This window comes from Macrobrachium rosenbergii, chromosome 39, assembly GCF_040412425.1.
Source record: "Macrobrachium rosenbergii isolate ZJJX-2024 chromosome 39, ASM4041242v1, whole genome shotgun sequence".
NCBI lineage: Eukaryota > Metazoa > Arthropoda > Malacostraca > Decapoda > Palaemonidae > Macrobrachium > Macrobrachium rosenbergii.
Window position 1 is genome coordinate 20,471,732 of NC_089779.1, and position 16,302 is coordinate 20,488,033.

Sequence of the window (16,302 nt, forward strand, 5' to 3'; positions counted from 1 at the left end):
AGTACAATTTATACTCAACAGAGCAGTAACTTTGTATCCAAAATGTTTAACAAAGATATATTTGAGATCAAAAGAGGATGTAAGGAGTAAGGATATTCTATTATTGAATGAAGAATTACCAGATTTTGTCAGGATGGATAACTCGCTCGTCCATATGAATGGTGGTAATTGTGAAGTTTATGTACAAAACTATTCAGACAACAGACTAACCTTATACGCAGCTATTGTCTTTTGCATAGGAATTCCCATTAACAATCCTTTACTGACCGTAGAAGAAAAAGCATTTTTCTCTATAACTGGCCAAAAACCTCAAATGAGTTCAGAAGTAAACAAAACAGATTTTCCAGAAAATAGACACAAGTTAATTCAGGTGTTAGAAAAATACAGAAATGTAATAGCTAAAGAAGGAAATAAACCTAGAAAGAACAAATGTTCTACAACATAGAATTTTGTTAGATGATGGAGCCAAGCCATTTTTTATTCCTAATTACAGATTACCAATAAGCCAGAGATCCATAGTTGACAAGCTGATAGAAGAAATGAAAGAAGATGGAGTAGTAATTCCTTCTAAATCTCCATATAATTCACCATTGTCACTTGTTCCAAAGAAAGATGGTAGTTGGGGACTTGTAATAGATTACAGAAAGTTAACCCTTTAACGCCGACTGGACGTAGTTTACGTCGACAAAAATTGTCTGTCGGGTGCCAAGTGGACGTAAAATACGTTGACTACAAAAAGTTTTTTTAAATATTCACAGAAAAATACTTAATAGGCCTCATTTGCGAAAAATTTTAAATCGCGCCTTGAGGGATGCTGGGAGTTCAAGGATCACGCTGTTGTTTTGTTTACAAGTGTGACCCAGCCACACATGCGCGAATTTCTTTCCTACACCAAAAGAAAGCATCAGCTAACTCTGCTGAAAATCTCAGAAATTCTTTAGTCACTTTGTTGTAATTTTTGCACTGTTTTCTATTAGCCGTTACATAACGTTTTATATATGAAAATGTGTGCAATTTCATGTAGAATACAACAAAAAATAACTCATGGTTGTAGCTTTTATCACTTTTGAAATATTTTCATATAAATCATGATGTGCCGAAATTTCAACCTTTGGTCAACTTTGACTCAACCGAAATGGTCGAAAAATGCAATTGTAAGCTAAAACTCTTACATTCTAGTAATATTCAATCATTTACCTTCATTTTGCAACAAATGGGAAGTCTCTAGCACAATATTTCGATTTATGGTGAATTTTTTAAAAAAACTTTTTTTTTACGTCCGCGCGTTACGAATTCATGCATCATTTTGTGATAATATTTTCTCTGTGTTGCTTTGATCGCTTTACAATTTGTTATATACCAAATTCATTGCAATTTAGTGTACAACGAAAAAAAAATAACTCGTTAGCTTTAACCATTTTGCTCACAGCGCGATTTGTATACAATTATATATAGTATGACATTTTTTTTCGCGCTGTTATATATTCCAATATTTATATATGATAATGATATTTTTTTTCATTTCTGATGGTTGCATACTAAACTTCAGGCAATGAGAAAAAAGGAGCCAAAAATGAACTCTTAATCTTAAAAACTAAATGTGCTGTGATTTTTTGAAAAAAATTTTCTTTCCGCTTCGGCAATAACTCTCATTAACCCCGCTGGCATACGGCAGACACTTTTGTAAATAGAGGCTTGGTGTTTAAGGGTTAACTGACAATCTCCTTGACTTGAGAATGGACTTTGTGGCCTCTCTTAACAAACCTTACACTCTGACCAGTCAGCATGTGGTTTTGATGAAATTTCCAAACATGAGGTTGTTTGAGTAAATCTTTCGTGCTGGGCAGGTACTTAGGAAGATCTACCAGAAGTATTGACAGATCTGGAAACCAATGCTTTGTGGCCACCAAGAGAGCTACTACAGGGATCCTGTATTTCTGTAGTGACTTAATTTATTACTTTTCTCAACATGGTAAATGAGGGGAGAAGGCATTTGCTAAGCCACTTACCACCATCCCTTCCAATCAATTAGCATGAAGTCTTTTGCCTATGCTTACGGAAGATGATGTCTCTTAGGGATGGCAAAAAGGATCCACCACTGAAATTTATTATAATCTTCATAATCACATAACTTCTATATTCAAGGTCCATTCTGTGAGGATTCAGGTTTTCTGACTCAGCAAACCCGCCGGTATGTTCATCTTTCCCGGAGGGACTAATTTGATTCCCCTCATTTCTGTTCACAGAAGGTAGTGGACTAAATTGAAAAGACTGGCTAACTTTGTACCTCCTCATTTCTTGATATAAAACACTGTAGTTACTTTGTTGTAGGACACTGCTATTGTCTCGTAATACACCAACTCCTCCAACTCCATTTAAACCCTCTAGACTGACAAGTTCAATATCTTTTATGTGAATGAGGGACTCTTCGTCTAACCACTCTCCCACCAGTTCCAGACTTCCCAACACAGCTCCTTAACCTTGGATGTAAGTGTCTGTATACAGTAAGTTCTGGGGTGTGTCGTACTCAACCTACATTGTTTTGTGGCTACATCCTCACCATCTCCCATAAATCTATTAAAAAAAATTCTTGTTCCGTCATTATCTCTCTCTCTCTCTCAGCATATATATCCTATACTGAAAAACACAGAAATATCAATAAAATGTCATTCATTTACAGAATCCATTTGTACTGCATTATTACACTGGTCTAATCACTGTAAAAATATTCAAAATCCGAATTTCATTTGTAGGAGACACAAAACAACCACTAGCAAGTTCTCCAACAACAGAATCTCAGTTTTCTCTCTCTCTCTCTCTTTCTACTGTACATATCCTTTAATGAAATATAAATTACTATACCATAAACACAAAAACACTAAACTAAACAAATGCAGTAAGTTCACTACGAGATTGGGTGAGTGCTTGCATACGTAGGTACATGTTGCCATATATTTTGCTTTGTCTGATTTACTGTACTGTACTTCATTACAAGTTTAGTTGACTATGATTAACACACATATTGTAACAGTACACAAGACAATATTTTATTACTGTTGACGTTTCATCTTTAATTACCGTAAAAATATTTAAAATCCGAATTTCATACGTAGGCAGCACAAAACCAACAGTCTTACTCTTCTCCCCAGCTGTAGTTTGACAGTGCCTGTCAAGTCTCGTCCCCAGCTAGTTACTGTGCTTAGGTTCGATGTAAACACATCTCTCTCTCTCTCTCTCTCTCTCTCTCTCTCTCTCTCTCTCTCTCTCTCTTCTCTTATTTCATTTACAGAATCTATTTACACTGTGCTTAGACTTCGATGTAAACATCTCTCTCTCTCTCTCTCTCTCTCTCTCTCTCTCTCTCTCTCTCTCTCTCTCTCTCTCTCTCTCTCTCTCTCTCAATGCCTAGTATGCAAGCCAACCACAGGAGTAATGGTAAGGAATTGTTTCTTTTTATTTACTGTGCAGTACTGTAATTTATCACGAGTAAATGTAAGGATAATATTTACCCTTGTCCTGGAAGTACAGTAAACCCCCTGTATTTGCAGTCTCACGATTCGTGGACTCACCTATTCGCGGATTTCTCTATGGAACATATATACACATTATTCACTGAAAATTCGCCCATTCGCAGTACAGTATTTTTCACTGAGAAATATTCACTAATTACTGTATTTTCATGTCATTTTCACGACTAAATGCACTTTTTGTGATGAAACTATTAAAATACTCAGGTACCCAGATAGTGCTTGAGTTACGATAATTCGCCTTACGATAAATCAAATCTGTGATGGGGTAAGCAATTAATACCGATACGACAATATTTATAAAATATTTTTAAATTTTGCAAAGGCGCAGGCAGCAGCATACAATCAGGCAGCAAAAGAGACCAAATTACAATAAACCAACTTCTTTTCCTCCATCTCTTCATCCCATCTTCTAGTTAAAAAAATAAAAGAGAATGATAAAAGTATTCTTAGTAACGTTACACTCTTGCGTAAATGCATACAGCCATGAACAACCGAATGAAAACTGTTGTTTTGCTTATAACCGAATCTGATAACAACAGATGCTTTGCTTGTATTTCAACCATCGTACGGTAGTAAACAATTACCGTAATTACAGTACAAATGATGTTAAGTAGAATAGGACTGATATATTTTTACATTATACTCTTATTCAGTATGGATCAAAGATTGGCAAAGAAATATACTGCTAAATTTAAGCTGCAAGTTGTAGCTGAAGCTGGGAAAACAATGCTCAAGCTGCTAATGACTATAAATTATCGTGCATCAGCAACATAGATGAAACTCGACCGTAATTAAAATTGGAGAGAAAGTATTTTAATCAAAACTACAGGGCATGAAAGAGCACATTACTGCTATTTTTACACCAATAAACCATATAAATAAAGTATCTAGAGATTCATTTATGCTTAGAAGCAAGAAAAGTGCTCTGAACTGAATTAATATGGCTAAATAAACTTACCTCGTAATCGATTTCCAAACCAAAACATTGATTGCTATGATAGCAATTTATAATACAAAAGCAATATAATGATATATATACAATATTATTGGACACAGTGGATTAAAGCATAACATTTTAAAAGATCCAAGGAAAAGATGCATATTAGTTATGCTGATGTTTGCATAACACGATATTATGTGAATATAGAGTACAGCATAATGTAGGCTAGGCTACCGTATATGTATACGATATACTATAGTGTAGGCTAAACTACTTCTTGTTTGTTATTCAATTTCTCTTTGTATTGAATTATCACAAGTCACTCTGCATGAACCTCCAGAATTAGCTGATATTAATAATTACTATAACGTGCATGTACAGAGTATACTTTATAGTGTATGCTAGGCCACCATATATGTATACATGGTACTGAATACCCTAGTGCAGGCTAGGCTATATTCAAGATACGATTTTTCCACCAAACAATGGGTTTTTTGGAACCTAACCCCACCGTAAGTGGGCCAATACCTATATAAGCATTTTTAGTATTTTTTTGTGTTTGAGTTATCAAAATAGGCAGTTCTATGTGTTTTTAGAAGGGTTCTAGGTATTCGCAGATTTTAGCTATTCGCAAGGGGGTGTGGTACAAACCCCCTTGAATGCATGGGGTTTACTATATGTACTCAGAAGTTTTCTTATTTATTTATTTTTTATTTTTACTGGTTCACTTCATTACGTATGCTTACCTTCTCACTTACGCCTGCAATCGGGTTACATTGCAGGTATAGGAATGGATCTCGGACATAACCCGAGGAACTACTGTATAACGATAAGTCTCTGCTCTCATTTTTCATAAGCAATCTTGACAAATTTTCTGTTGGTCCGCCAAAGAAGAGTGCTCTTCACCTCCTGAATCACCTCCACCAAAATTGAGTCTGGTTGAGTTTTGCATGACCAGTTGTTCTTAAGATGAAACCTATGACCCCCTAAAGGTACAAATTTTTCTACTTAGGCCAAGTGTCGCAACCCTAATCTATTTGCACGCTAGATGAGCCCTTGAGGATTGAAATTCTATCATAACTAAGAGAACATTATCGACCACTTTCGCAGAGTCTATCTCCATCCATAGATAATAAGTCTACTATGTCTGAAACAGTTTAGACTCCAGAAGGTTGACAACTAAGCCTAACCTTCTGTTAACATCATGACTAATTCTCTTGCCCTCTGAACCCCTTCCCATGAATTTGTTAGAATGAGCTATCATCCAAATACAAGAGAATTTTCACATTTCTAGGAGCAGCCCTCCTGAAACTGGGACAAAACTCACGAATACCACAGGTAGTGTTGTTGAAAACAAAGAACTTAAACCTGATACAGTATCCTGTCAAATAAAAACTTGACATACTTCTTGCATTTCACATTCATAAGAATGTGGAAGTAGGTATCCTAGAAATTTGTTGAAAGCATCTAATCATCATTTTGAATAACCTGAAGAACAGTCTTGAATGATGCCATGGAGAATCTCATGTGCTTCATAAACTTGCTAAGCTCTACTAGTGGCCCCCAACCTCTTGCTGCCTTCAAAACCAAAAATAAGTGACTGTAAAACCCAGGATTATCTGTAATACAGGTTCCACGGCTCTTTTCTAGTAGTGCCTGAACTTCCTCATGCAATGTTCCATATTCTTTTCTGTTGTTGATGGAACCACTTCTACGCCAAAGAGTCATCTCTTCACGGAGGAGGCACAAAAGGACTTTGTCGAAATTCCTCTAGTGGGTCTTAAGACTTTGTCGAAATTCCTCTAGTGGGTCTTAAAACTAGAAGAGTAATGACTGCTCTAGATAAGAAGTCTTAAATTTATGCATAAAAACCTGAAAAACCAAGTCCTCAAAGTCCTATTCGGAAATCTGCACTGAAATGTCTGTTACCAGATCTAAATCAAGCAGTTCTGTATGGTTTAAATTGTCAAATAATTAAAACTGCTCTTTGACCTGGAAAAAATTCTTGGAGAGAAAATTATACACTAGTTCCCTCCTGTTCAGGATGAAGTAAGAGAAAAAACTGCACGCTTTCCAATGACATCATTATGAGCCTGATTTATACAGTACTTACAACAACCAAGTGTTTCTTATCCTAAATGCTAAAGTTCCAGCAGTAATGTGAAGCCATTTCCTTAATGTTATGTTACTGCACCTAAAGATTGGGCAAGAAAGGACCCGATTTTTATATAACAAAATATTTTATGGCAGTAGTCCAATTCAGCCCTGGATCACCAAGATCTGATTGACTGAATGCATTTCCTCCTGATAGAGTCTACCAATCTTGAAAACTCTGAATCAACAGAGGCAGTCAGAGATGACCTGAGCTTTGCTAACAGCTTTGGCTTTAAAAATGCATTGATGGATTTAAGTCCGGCCAAAACCAACTTAGCCATTACGAGAGACTGTTTCCTAAGAGGCAGCTCCATAAAATCTAATTGGAGGGCAGATGTCATTTCCTTCTTCAGCAAATTCTAAATCTGGCTGTGAGTGCAACTCATTACAGTACTCCACGAGCTGTCTACAGGCAGATATGAATGGTTGTCTTAGTAACCTAACTCAGGTTATAGTCTGGCTCAGGAATAATAGGCAGTGCTTGATGTTTCAGAGCTGAAAGATGTTTCATAACCACAACAATCTTAAAAGAAAATGTAGCTAAAGGATCTCCCAACTCCTTAGCCAATGTCTTGGTAAAACCAGAAAAACTTGAAGGTCCAGGCATGTGTGCAAGTAGAAGCACTAGTAACCTTGTTTACCTGTATAGGAACAGCTGACCTTAGCAAACATACACTTCTCAAATGATAAAACATTTAGCACTCTTTACAGTAAAGGCAAAAGTTCCACCGCTCACTTGTTAAAAACGACCAACTTACCTCTATCAATAGGAATCAAAAAAATCAACAAGCAAATTATCTTTACAGTACCTGGACCTGAGAATAAATGTATTCATCAGAAGAAGGTGACAATCTCATTATCAGTTTTCACAGTCGTGTTCGGGTGCTCTTTGTCCAAATTCGAAGGCAAATTCGACATATAATGAGATTTTGAACTTTGCCAGGCTTGTTTTTCAGTGATTGTTTTGTCCTACCCTCTTCCCCTCAATTAGTCAAGCAAGGATGAGGCAAGGATCAGTGTAACAGAGGACACCACCCACTCTTGTTTGACTCCTCTTGCAAGTCTACACCACAAACATTTGGTTCTGTACATGCAGGTCTTGCAGAACCTGCCAGATCATTGGAGGGCTCTCTCACATTCAACCTCGAAGGGGAGCACAAAACACTTATTTGACTTATTCAAAATTTCTGTCACCATATCAGCCATTGCTGACATTATTTTCTTAAGTAAATATGTTTCTGATTAAAGGAGCTTGAATTTCAGGGGTAACACTTTAGCTGTCCTGCCCATGTCACTCTTATTGGCATATAAAACCTTACCACTGACACTGAAACTGATTCTTAAAATTGTCAGTTTTTAACATTCGTTTTTTTCTCTCTTTCCCTGTCAAGTGTTGAGCTTCTGACTGTTTTAGCATCAGCAAAAACTAAACAATCTGAAAGATTTATGTATTATAGAAAATGTGTATAATTAACTTACTGATCCTTTGGTGGTATGAGGTCTTGTGATAACATTGCCATAATGAGGTGCTTGACAACTGTATGATGAAAACTGTAGGAGGAGGGTAAATAACTGTGGTACCATTGCTTTTGTGGCGCCATTACCTTCTGTAACCTGCACAAAAACATTATACAATTAATTTTCTGAAAAGTACAAAGTACAACTATTTACAATTACTGTCAAAGTTTACAAGTAACTACATCAAGCAGATGTGTATACAGGCAGTCCAGGTTATTGGCAGGGGTTCTGTTCCGATGGGGGCGACGATAACCGAAAATTGCCGATAACCGAAAATCTGCAATTTTCAGCACTTATCAGCGCCGATAACCAGATATCAGCGCCCCTGTTAAGTATGTATCGGTGCATATCAGTACCGAAAATCACCAACTTTTGTCGCTAGACAAGCGCCGAAAAACAGGATCGCCAATAACTGAGCCTGCCGATAACCGGGGACTGCCTGTACAGTAACATGTTTTCCCTGTTAACAAAACAAATACCAAATTACTGTATTTCCATCTAAACAGAATACTAATTGAACTGTAAACCACTACTATGATCTTAAATCTATATATACAGTATAAATATCATCTGATGTGCTATCCAAGTTCATGGTCTTTTTGCTTGTTCATAGGAAACTATGACCAATACGAATCTCTAACGTTCTCATACTTTCAAAAATGGCGATAGCATAAAAGAGGGTTGATAACAAATCCCAACACTGCAAACCTTATATACCATCTCAAAGCTCACACCTGGCTACCTTCATTCTGCATACAGTACTTATATAGGAATCATTGGTGAAAAAGGTTGTCCATTATAGAAAACAACAAGTCCTAAAAATGGTTTTTATTACCCACAGACTATCATTATTATGGCATTTTTTATAGTGAAGTCGCTTGTTTTGTCCTCAAGGAATTACCCTTCCATGTCTACTAGAGCTCTATGGTGACCAAACTAATATGAAAGAATTCTTTGTTAGCTGGTCTTGTAGCCAGGTATTGTGTTGTAATGGTAAATACTATAACACGTGATGGAGTATGTAATGGACTCAAATATATAAGGGCATTTTCCCATATCTTCAGCGAAGCTGAACCCAGTTTTCCGTCAAAACCCGCTAGAAGAAGAATTGACTATTGCACAACCATGTCTGCCTATTGTCTACAAACAGACCGACACAGGACCAGGGAACCATTACTTTCTTGGTCAAGCAGAAGACTATTTAAAGAAAGCCAGCGCTCTGTACATTCAGCTTTTTGATTCTCTGATTTCATTAGTGAAGATCAAGGAAACATCTAAAATTACAAGTTGGAAGTGCTTAACTTTACGTTCCAGTTAAAATTTTTAGTTTGAAACTGTGGAATGGGTCACTAATTTGTGTGTGAAAGCAAGACACATCGTTGGTCAGCGATCGCTGATCGCTAATTGTAAAAAGTGCAAATTGTTTTGATGAATTTGTCATTCTCTTTAGATGTTCTATCTAAAAGATATATTCCACAATTTATCATTAATATTGATACACCTTTCAGATAATGATGTCTACAATAGTCTGGGCAGTAGCCTACATCAGATTCAGTGAGAATAATTTACACTAGATTAATAGTGGATGTTGTCAGTAGCATATAACTTAGAATTACATACCCTTAAGTGTGAAATAAATAACCTGGATTAGATAGTAACCTAAATTAAGATATGATCCTTTTAAGACATACCCTGTTATGGGCCTAGGCAGCAGCCTAGTTTACACCAAGGACCCTAGGATTAAAAAATTTGTAGCCTGTTATTACAGGCTACATATTTTTTTCCTTTTACATAGCCTGTACACTGAAGCATGATCTAAATAGTCCAGGATTAGGCAGTACCTTTTGTTAGGTTAAGTAATAACCTTTTACAAACCATCCCATTATTGAGGACTAGATGAAATAGTAATCTGTGCTAGATAAGATGGTAGTGTAGCTTTAAGGATACATATTAAGGTAACTGCGTTTTATGTAAAGACGACTGGTTAAACCCATAACCTTAAGGGTGAATTAAATAACCTGGATTAGACAATCTAGATTAGGTAAGTGATAGCCTAACTATAAGATTACACATTAGTATGTTACTGTTTTATATAGTAGACCAAATAGCCTAGGACTAGATATGAACAACACAACCTGGGTAAGACAAAAATGGTAGCCTAACTATAAGGTTACATATTATTAAGTTTCTATACATTTAAGAGTGATCTAAAATAATCTGGACTAGGCAATACACTATACTAGTCTAAGAGAGAACAATTTAGGAAATACCCTATTATTTGTCTACATGGTAGTTTAGTCCAAATACCCTAGGATTAGATATAAACAGTATCCTAGGCTTACTAAAATGATAACCTAGTTTTTACGACTCGGTAGCATATCTGTAAGGCTACATATTAGTGGAGTTCTTAAGTAGCCTAAATCCTTAAAGGTGATATAAACCTAGAACAGGCAACAGCCTAACCAGATTAAGTAGGAACCCCTATTAAAGGGAATATCCTACTATTAGCCTAAACAGCAGTGGCCAAATATCAGATAAAAGGGTATTCTTGGCCACATAAAACAGAAAACTAATTATAATAAGGTTCTTTTCTGTATAGTTTATATTCTTAAGTTTTAAACAGCCTAGAATAGTCAGTGGCCTAGAACAGGTTAAGCTAGAACCCTCTAAGACATCCTCTATTCTTAGCTTAATGTAGATTATACTAGAAGCATTAACCTAAGCCATATAAAACAGTAGCTTGGGTTAGTTAAACAAATTAGTTCATAGCAGTAAGTCTGAATGGCATGACAATTAAGAACTAAAATTTCACACAGCCATTGCAAAAGGACTAACAGTGTATAAGTAATACAGCCATATACTGGTGTCAAAACTAACCTAAACATAGAGGGTTTAAGTTAACATAGATATTTAATTAAATACATTACAACAACACACTTGTAATCAAGTTAACCTGTACTATGGAAAATATATGAGGAACTACAGAAGTGTTCCTCATTAATAACAATTACTGTAATACTAACTATAGTCGGTTTTTTTTCACCTGTCCACCCGCCTGTGGTGCTTGCGCATGGTAACACTGCGTCCTGGGCTTTAAATAGTTATGCTATGTGTAAGTTTTAGGTAAATAAAAGGATATCTGGGTGTACTTTTGCAACTGAAAAGTGTTTTAATAATTTACTGTATGCGAATTACACCGTTAACATTCGAAGTAGGATATTGTTATTATTGTTGAATGTACAGTAAGCTGCCTTTTCGGGGTGGCGAATGGAACAGCCAGACGCTGTGGCGGGAAAATTGCTTCTCTCACTGTTCACTAAGGCAAGCTGTCAACTTTATTGGACCACACCTACTCTGCTACTAAGCTACGTGTTACTTCATTACACATGAGTATATCGGTATATACTTTTAATTTTTATAAAGTGCATTTTAGCCAGATACGATATGACGTAACTTGATTTAGCATCTGTTTAATGGAATTTGTGGAAATGTTATTTTTGTATTGACCGTATTTAGAAAGGAGAAAGCTCTGGTTGTACTGCTTTTTACTTCAAGCTGTCACCTTATTCGCTAATTCACTGGCATCAATATCATTGCTGTTATTATAATGGATTCACTTAAGCTGGAACCCCAAGAGTGGTGCATCTTGATTAACGAATTACAGTTGAGCGAGAGGGGGGAGGCGGGTGGAGTGTGATGTTCCGTCTCCCTTTTACACTCCCTCTCTCCCGGACCGCAGTACAACTTATTCACACAAATCACCTGATTGATAAAACACCTGTTCACTTTATTTGTATGAGGAAGTATTCGTTTTTCATCATTCTTTCTCGAGACCATTTTTCAGCCAAGAATATTAGGGTGGTAATCATACAATGCTGACAATATCTTTATGACGGGCCGAGTTATAAGGAAAAACAATTAAGGATTTTTTTACATAAAAGTGTCTGCTGTCGCTGCATGATTCTATGGTAATTCCTCATTTCTCATAGTTGACTGAAACAAATTTGTAGCTACTCCTTTTATTTAACATTACAATTATGTTAAAAAGACGAATCAGTGCTAGGCTACATGTTATTAATAAATGAATATGTAAACAAATGTAAGGTTCCTTTGATTAAGGGATTGCCACCCTAACAGACTTGGCTGGAAAATTGTTTCGAGAATGAATGATGAAAAACGAATACTTCCCCATAATAATGAAGTGGCGAACAGATGTTTTATCAATAGAGTAATATGCATGAGTAAGTTGCATTACGGTCCTGGAGGGAGGGAGGGAGGGAAAGAAAGGGATGGAACAGCACACTTCACCCGTATCTGGCTAAAACGCACGTTATAAAAATTAAAAGTATATACTGATATACTTACGTGTAATGAAGTAACACGTAACAGAGTAGGTGTGGTCCAGTAAAGTTGACATCTTGCCGTAGTGAACTGCGAGAGAAGCAATTTTCCGGCCACAGCGTCTGGCCGTTCCATTCGCCATCCCAAAAAGGCAGCTTACTGTACATTCAACAATAATAACAATATCCTATTTCGAATATTAACGGTGTAATTCGCATACAGTGAATTATTAAAACACTTTTCAGTTGCAAAAGTACACCCAGATATCCTTTTATTTACCTAAAACTTACACATAGCATAACTATTTAAGGCCCGGGATGCAGTGTTACCATGCGCAAGCACCACAGGCGGGTGGACAGATGAAAAAAAACCGAATATAGCTTCTAATAACAAGTTGTTTTATATCACTACACGGCTGCCATTGTGCAGGACTCTCACGAAAATGGATCTCTACTCCCACTCTGAAAAAGACCCAAATTGCTCACCAAGGGTGGTCATCAGGGACAGTATTCTTAATACATTACTGTCACGAGCTCAAACAAATTGACTAAACTGTGTATAAGTAGGTGGTATGGTTAGTCCTGACCCCATAGGCGCTACAGCAGAAAACCTGGGGTCTTTCTAACAAGCAGGTATCTTGATTATTGCTGGGGAAGGTGTGACAATACTGCAACCATACCCGGCATGCTTAGGTAAGTCACTGTAGAACTTGACCCTAAAAACATAAGTTCGTATTTAGTTTCTTGTTCTTTGTTACCAAAACCTGAGGGGTACTTAATAAGGACTGGGGGCTTGAAACCTGTGGCTTGACCTCGGACTTGAAATGTTTTTTCTTTGGGTTGTTGGGATTAAAATTTGAGAGCTTAAGCTTTTTGTCACCTGTCAATTTCTTTGTAAAGCTCCTTGAGGACAAAACAAGTGACTACACTATTAAAAAGCAGGTTTTGATGTAGGAAAAACTTATTTTTGGTAGTCGCTGTTGAGTCCTCAAAACCCTCCCACTTCCCTGACGAAAAGGTGTGGGATTTAGGCAATGGATCATCCTGCATTGACCAACAGAGAGTAATGGTTCCTTGTTCCTGTGCCGGTCCACTTGTAGACATTGTGGCTGACACACGCGCAATAGTCACTACTTCTTCTTGCAAGCTTTGACGTTGGAAAACTGGGTTCAGCTTCGCTGAAGATAAGGGAAAATGCCCTCTTATCTCCAAGTCCCTTACATATTCCATCACATGTTATAGTGTTTATCATTACGACACAATACCCACCAACAAGACCAGCTTAAAGAGAATTCTCTGATATTAGTTTGGTCACCATGGAGCCCTAGTAGACCATGAAAGGGTAACTCCTTGAGGACTCAACAGCGACTACCAAAAATATGTTTTTCCTATGTCAAAACCTGTTTTATAACACGGTGACAATAAAGAATGTAAAAGACAACAAAATACACAATTTTCAGTGTCCATTTCTAATGTTATGCTCTGATTGCTCAGTGACTGATACCTATGCTAGATATAGACTGGAAGTAGACATCCTCATGAGAAAAAAAATGTTTCCTGGATTTACAGTATCTGGGATGTAGTTATTTTCATCTAAATTTTAAATTTCTTGCAATGCCACGAATTCAACTACAGTTGAAAATATAATAATACATCATTAAAAATTTATATATAAAGCTAATATAGTAACATACAAATACAAAAGTAAAAACAGAAAAAATGGAAAAAGCAAACCTCTTTTTCAACAGCTGCCAAAGCTTGTAAAACACCTTCTTGTAACGGTGTAACAACAACTTCTGTAAACGATGGAAGTATAAATGGGGAAGAGTCACCATGGACAGGAACAGAAACACAGCCAGATAACACTGAAGCTAGACGACTAAAGTCACTGACGACAAATCTGGAGAAAAAGAGTTGAATAGAAATAAGATCACTTGCAGCAGAAAGTGCTCTCTTAAATCTGAAATCTTTCACGAAATACTCTCACTTACAAAACCTTACTGTCATCCTAATGACCTGATATGTTAGCAAGAACACCATAAAATACCACAACTTGCAGTGATTAACCGGTTCACGAGTATGATATTTCAACTACTGTACATGAATATACACCTCTCTACAGCTAATTCTCTTTCTGCTATCCTGTAAGTGACATGTCAATCTATGAAGCTGGAATGGTACTGTAATGGCTTCTAGGCTAAAAAAACAATAATGATATCTATTGTCATTTATAGATGTGTTCAAATGCCAATACAAACCAATCTCACTAAAATCAGAATGAGACATTCAGAAAAGACCAGGTAAGTTGCACATAAGTACAGCCTGTAACTAGACAAGAGCCAAACCCACATGGCTCAAAGGCTAAGGATGTGATGCTACAGTAACTTGTACCATTACTGAATATCATTTAGAATAAAATGCATACTTTCTTGTGTTCACTGCTTACCAATAGTCTCTCAGTGCCAAATAGTAAATAAAGAATACTCACACTAAATGACAACATTATAACGAGGTAACCTTGCTAACCATAGAAGCTGGCTGGCTATGATGGTATGTCACCTTTCTCCCAAGGCCCTCAGTCTTTCTGGCAAAATACACCAGTAGCCATCAATCTTATCTACTTTGCTTATAGCTTTTGTCTTGATATCCCCAATTCTGTATCACGAATTTGTTGTTAAAAGTTTGCATACAGAAAATAAGTAAAGATACTTAAAGGCTGCACATGCATCTACCTGAGCTGTATAGTATACTGTAATCTAGCTACTATATCTACCTACAACTACTAAACTTATATCTACTGTGAATACAGTAACACCACTATCCTCGCCTCCAACTGCTTGATGCAAAGGGCCTCTCAAATTCTGTAACACATATTTCCTTTGTTTTATCTTCCATAACCCTCCACTCACCACAACCTCCCTTCTCATAGATCTCATCCACGCAGATCTGGGTCTTCCAACACTTCTGGTACCCAAAGGAGCCCAGCTGACACTATCACATACTATTCTCCCATGCGCTGTGTGAAGGACACATCAAATATATAAATCTTTTGGTCCCCACAGGAGCCCAGAGTGCACTCGTATTTTACTCTCCCATGGGGTGTGCAAAGGATTTATCAATTATACATGTACCTAAATTATTATCCTAAATATTCCCATCAAATTACAAAGGAATAACAACATAATTGATAATAAAAAACTACTGATTAAATGTGAAAGAAGTCAGTAAATTTTTAAGGCTTTCTGAAAGATGACCCCAAGGCTCACTTCCTTTGTTTTCACATTTTCTAACAAAGAAAATGTGGAAACATAAAATAAAGTAAATCCCTTGGATGTTTAGTGGACGGGCTGGATTTTTTAAATGTAAAAACTGTAAATATGAAAAATTATTTTTATTTTCCTACAACCTGCTTCAATTTTAGAAAAAAAATTGCAAAAATAAAAAAATTAAGTTTTAAAAATTCATTTTCATGGAAAAATTACATTTTTATGATAAAATAAAATTTTATATATACTTACCAAGTAATTACATAGCTATTAGTTAGTTTCCTCTTGCATGGCAGCTTAAATTAAAAAGTTCACGGTTAATGCTTCAAAGTTCAGTGCAGACAACTGGTCCTGCCACTAACGGGAATACCAGGAATGACTTAGCAGACAATCTCATTCTGTTTATGCCACATATATGTTCATCAGAGAGGAGGCGGGAGGGCTCCGAACATGTAATTACTTGGTAAGTATATATAAAATTTTATTTTATCATAAGTAACTTACCAAGTAACTACATAGCTGATTCCCAAATTGACAGGAGGTGGGATACATGG

General features: G+C 36.5%; 1 protein-coding gene across 4 annotated transcripts in view; it reads right to left on the minus strand.

Annotated features, from left to right (window-relative positions):
* mon2 (Mon2 homolog, regulator of endosome-to-Golgi trafficking) overlaps window positions 1-16,302 on the minus strand; it is a 318,335-nt gene that overhangs the window by 41,392 nt on the left and 260,641 nt on the right. For all 4 annotated transcript variants that reach the window (XM_067082772.1, XM_067082770.1, XM_067082773.1 and 1 more), the window contains 2 exons: window positions 14,217-14,382; window positions 8,104-8,238 (listed from right to left, as the gene is read on the minus strand). In XM_067082772.1, the coding sequence (XP_066938873.1) occupies window positions 8,104-8,238; window positions 14,217-14,382 (301 nt within the window). The remainder of the gene's footprint in view (window positions 1-8,103; window positions 8,239-14,216; window positions 14,383-16,302) is intronic.